At 48.2% G+C, this 4,649-nt stretch overlaps 2 protein-coding genes across 2 annotated transcripts in view; both read left to right on the top strand.

The window, feature by feature from the left end:
• Positions 1–670: 670 nt before the first annotated feature.
• Positions 671–2,227, top strand: LOC311341068 (lipopolysaccharide-induced tumor necrosis factor-alpha factor homolog; the record flags this gene model as incomplete). The annotated part of the gene is given in 5 exon segments (XM_084465980.1): positions 671–782; positions 911–988; positions 1,312–1,507; positions 2,076–2,171; positions 2,173–2,227. Coding segments are annotated over 5 exon segments (537 nt in total).
• Positions 2,228–3,451: 1,224 nt separating this feature from the next.
• The window catches only part of LOC311340105 (protein disulfide-isomerase), a 6,847-nt gene continuing 5,649 nt past the window's right edge, over positions 3,452–4,649 (top strand). The window contains exons 1-2 of the mRNA XM_084464968.1: positions 3,452–3,758; positions 4,169–4,369. Coding sequence (XP_084321094.1) covers positions 3,578–3,758; positions 4,169–4,369 — 382 coding nt within the window. The 5' untranslated portion in view covers positions 3,452–3,577. The remainder of the gene's footprint in view (positions 3,759–4,168; positions 4,370–4,649) is intronic.

The raw sequence follows: 4,649 nt of genomic DNA, 5'->3' as shown, positions 1-4,649 counted from the left end.
TTCGACAGTACTTTACTTTTTTTTTGTATTTTATATAGAAAAATGTCCTGGGTGTGATTGACTTTGTTTTTGAGAAACGTTCTAGTTCCGAAATGATGTAATTGGCAGTAAATGGCAGTAGGGACGTGAAATAGTTCAGGTTGAAACATTTTGTCTTCAAGTTTAAACAACATTCTGAAACGTTAACATTCTTTTTATTACATCATGGATGTAGTGACATGACTTTTCAAAGAAAATGTCAGGAAAATAAAAAAAGAATATTTCCTGTCAAATAGTTGACTTTAACGTTAAACTCGTCCTCTTGTGACACTCAATGGAATTCCCAGAACCGCAGACGAGGACCAAACAGTCGACTCCAACCTGAAACTCATCCTCTTGTGACTCTCAATGGAAATCCCGGAAACCCCAGACGGGGACCGGAAGTTTTCCGGAAGATTTTAAATAGTTCATTCTTATTAATGATCTCAAACAAACCAAGTAGTGTTGGCGCAGGAGCGTCTCCATATCGGCGGCAAAACAGCAACGCCAACAGGGCTCTGTAACCCTATTCCAGGGCTCCACCACCACCACCACCACATCCTGTCACACGGCGCCCCCTGTCCTCACCAGCCGTTCATAAGCCTTTAACTCCTCATCTCCAGAGCGTGGTTGAGTCTGCTCCAGCCCGCCCATGGACCCCCCGCCGTATGAAGACGTGGTCCTCCAGACTCCCCCCACACCGCCTCCCACCTATGCCATCGCCGTGCTGCCCTGCCCCCCTCCTCCCACCTACGGGGAAGCTGGTATTTGTTGTTTGTTTTTTTGTTTCTATTCTACTCTCTTGTCTCTACTTGGCTTCCATCTGAGCTGTGATCTCTGCATGTGGTGTGTGTGTGTGTGTGTGTGCTTCATCGTGGTTTCTGATCTTCAGATGCATTTCCTGTTCTGAATCTCCCCGTCGTGCAAGCTGTCGCCCCCCCGCCCGTCCCGGGACCGGCCGCGCAGTGGCGTGAGTGATTAAGTCAACGTTGTTTAGGACACGTGGCTACAGTTGGCTCTAATGCATGCATTTCATATTGCAGTAACAGAACGTTGTAACGTATACAAATACCTTCAATGAAATAAAATTGTCTTTTATTGACTTTTCCTACTTTTCTGTGTGTGTGTGTGTGTGTGTGTGTGTGTGTGTGTGTGTGTGTGTGTGTGGTTCTCTCTGTCTCTATCTCTGTCTCTGTCTCTTTCTCTCTCTCTCTCTCTCTCTCTCTCTCTCTCTCTCTCTCTCTCTCTCTCTCTCTCTCTCTCTATGTCTCTCTCTCTCTCTCTCTACACCAGCCCCAGTAAATGGGACTTCACAGAATGGGTTTGTTCCAACGGTCATAAGCGTCCAGCCACACCACACACTAGCAGTGCTGGAAGCGGACCCTGCTGTGGTTCAGTGTCCCTACTGTCATGAAGGTGTAACTACAGAGATCAAGCACAAGCCCGGCCAGACTGCCTGGGGCATGTGTGTTCTTTTGACAATGCTAGGGTAAGATACAACTCAAGACTTTGATTAAAGGGGTAGTTCAGGATTTTGGACATCGGGTCTCATTTCCAAGTGAGCCATCATTGTTTTCAACACTTTTCATTCAGTCCTTCTAGTTGCAGAAGTGGCTGGTGCTAGGCTAGCGCAACTCGAGGGGAACTGCTAGCCTGCCAATAAAAACAGTTTAAGATGTCTTAGTTCATTCAATAATAATAGTACAAATATTTTTTGAAATAGTTGTGTAGTGCGCTACAACAAAAAATAACTTTGGGAAAATGTATTGACATATATAATTTACATATATAATTTACATATATATATATATATATATATATATATATATATATATATATATATATATATACCATTACTGATACATGTCTGATACAATTACAGAGAAAACTCAGAAATTAAAAAATGTAACTTTATATGTATGTACCTACGTATATATGAATATAGGTATATAATGTGTGTGTGTGTGTGTGTGTGTGTGTGCGTGCGTGTGTATGTGTGTGCGTGTGTGTGTGTGTGCGTGTGTGCGTGTATGTGTGTTTGCGTGCGTGTGTTGTAGGTGCATCTGTGGCTGCTGTCTGATCCCCTTTGTCTCAAAGGAACTCCAGGACGTCCATCACTCGTGTCCGAGCTGTCAGCGCCACCTGCACATACACACTAGGTGACGGTTCGACCACAGCGTTCCGGAACATTCCCTTCTCTACCTTGTGACCCCCCCCGCCCCCCCCCCTGGAGTCTAATGGGGTCCAGTCTGTCACGCAGGAGCCAAGAGGTTTTGAATCTGGATGCAAAAAGCACTATCTAGCACAGTGGGGGTGAGGACCCCCTGGTGTGTGTGTGTGTGTGTGCGTGTGTGTGCGTGCGTGCGTGCACGACCTGCGCTATTTATTTGTCGATTGGTTGTGCATGAGCATGTGTCATATGGTCCCATTCATGAACCTAGGGACAGACAGGCCAGGCCGACTCGTTGGGCTAGTCGTCCAAAAGCGTGATCTTTGCACTGGTTTGTTCAACGCTTAGAAGGAAGGGTCCCGCCGTCAACCTCCTCCATCAACATCACGTAGCCGACGTTGTGACAATGACTGGCACACCTCTCCCGACTGAATGGCTGCCTGACAGACAGCGTCAGAGAGTGACGTTTCTGCTCAGAAGCAGAATGTCTCACCGCACAAAGGATTTGTGCGTGTCGTTTTGCACTGGTTTGGGTGTGTGTGTGTGTGTGTGTGTGGGTCGTCCCATGAATACACAATGAAGTCAACGTGATTATGAAAGATCACGAGGAAGATCCCATTTGCCCGCATGTTGCTAATTACATTAAAGAGGATCGTTACAAGCTTGTTTACGCTTACTGTGCTGCCAAGATTACACGTCATGGGTTCACACTTGGCACTGCCTCACTCCTGTACATCATGTACATACAACACTGCTCCTTTTGATAATATGTTTAATAGGCTACAATGTTATTTTGGTAAGATGTGATGTTCATATATTCTATCATGTTGATAGGGAAATAAAAAAGAATCTGACAATTGAGCCTGTGTTTGTATTTATTCTTCATTTAGGCAATTGTACTTTAAAGGCATGCATCGTATACAGTATGGTTGTGTGTGTGTGTGTGTCTGTATGGGTATTTGTATATCTCTATATGTGTCTCTCTTTGTGTGTGTGTGTGTGTGGGGGGGGGGGGGGGGGGCGGTTTGACCTTGCCGAGCAGCACGGTACAAGACAGAGGGCGTGGAGATACGAGTGATAGCACTGATTTTAAAGCAGGCGGCAGCAGCCGGGGTACAGCAGCGCTCCGATAGGAAAGTTAATCAGCTACAGACTACTAGAGTCGGTACGACTGTAGATAGTGGAGTAGCCTTTAGTGTAAGCTACTTGCTCAACACAGACACACACACACACACACACACACACACACACACACACCATCACTTATCAGCCTTTCTTTTCTACACCTACACCCACCACCCTCCCCCTCCCCCTTTCGTCAGCACACTCTCACATCAGGTTTGGGTTCAGAGTGTGTATTCCCCCCAGGAGCCCGAAGGCGAAGACAACATGAGGTCTGCGGTGCTATTCCTGGTGACGGCGGCCTGCTGCTGTCCGGGGGTCCTCCTCCCCGCGGCGGGGGCCTCGCAGGTGGAGAAGCCCCTGCCACAGGTCGACGGGGTCCTACAGCTGACCAAGGCCAACTTCGACAAGGCACTGAAGAGATCCAGCCAGCTACTGGTGCACTTCTGTGAGTAACGACTCGTCATCGCACCCGCACACACACACACGCCCGCACACACACACACACACACACACGTAAACTATACACCCTTTTGTCATGTTGGCCCATGCACGCTGATGCAATGTGGGGAGATTTGGGGTTTGGGTCCATGTTTGCGCTGACCAATAAACCCTGTAGGATGACGACATGGCAGATTTGATTCATTCATTAAATCATTGTGTGTGTGTGTGTGTGTGAGTGCGTGTATATTTCTTTCTGTGTGGGTGCATGTGTGTTATTGTGTGTGTGCGCGTATGTGTGTGTGTGAGTGCGTGTATATTTCTTTCTGTGTGGGTGCATGTGTGTTATTGTGTGTGTGTGCGTATGTGCGTGCGCACGTGTGTGTGTGTGTGCGTGCGCGCGTGTCTCCATCCAAGACGCCCCTCTGTCCGGCGACGCGCAGCGAGTCACCGCCGCCTTCCGAGAGGCGGCGGCGGAGCTCCGGGGGTCAGGGGTGGCCATGGCAACGGTGGACGTGTCCAAGGAGAAGGACCTGGTCAAGCAGCTGGACGCCAGCGGCCCGCCGCCCATACGACTCTACCTCGACGGGGACAAGCGCGCGCCCGTGGTCTGCCCTGGTACACACATATACACACGCACGCACACACACACACACACATTCTATATACCAGCACTACGCCAGATACAGATCTTTCAATGACACACAGGATACACTGAATCAACAGTGGGCTGTGTGTATGTTTTATAGCTTGAGCCCAGCGTAAGCAGTTGACATAACTCGGTCATTTGTATTATTATTTATTAACCTGAAGGTAGGATGGGCCTTCTGGCTCCAGGGGGGGTTGAAGGTGAACCTTTATCTGATGCTCTCTCTCTCTCGCTCTCTCTTTTGTCGTG

The sequence above is a fragment of the Micromesistius poutassou genome (assembly GCF_964030765.1).
Source record: "Micromesistius poutassou genome assembly, chromosome: 3".
NCBI lineage: Eukaryota > Metazoa > Chordata > Actinopteri > Gadiformes > Gadidae > Micromesistius > Micromesistius poutassou.
The sequence above is the reverse complement of the archived record's forward strand: the minus strand, read 5'-3'. Positions and strand labels throughout refer to the sequence as shown.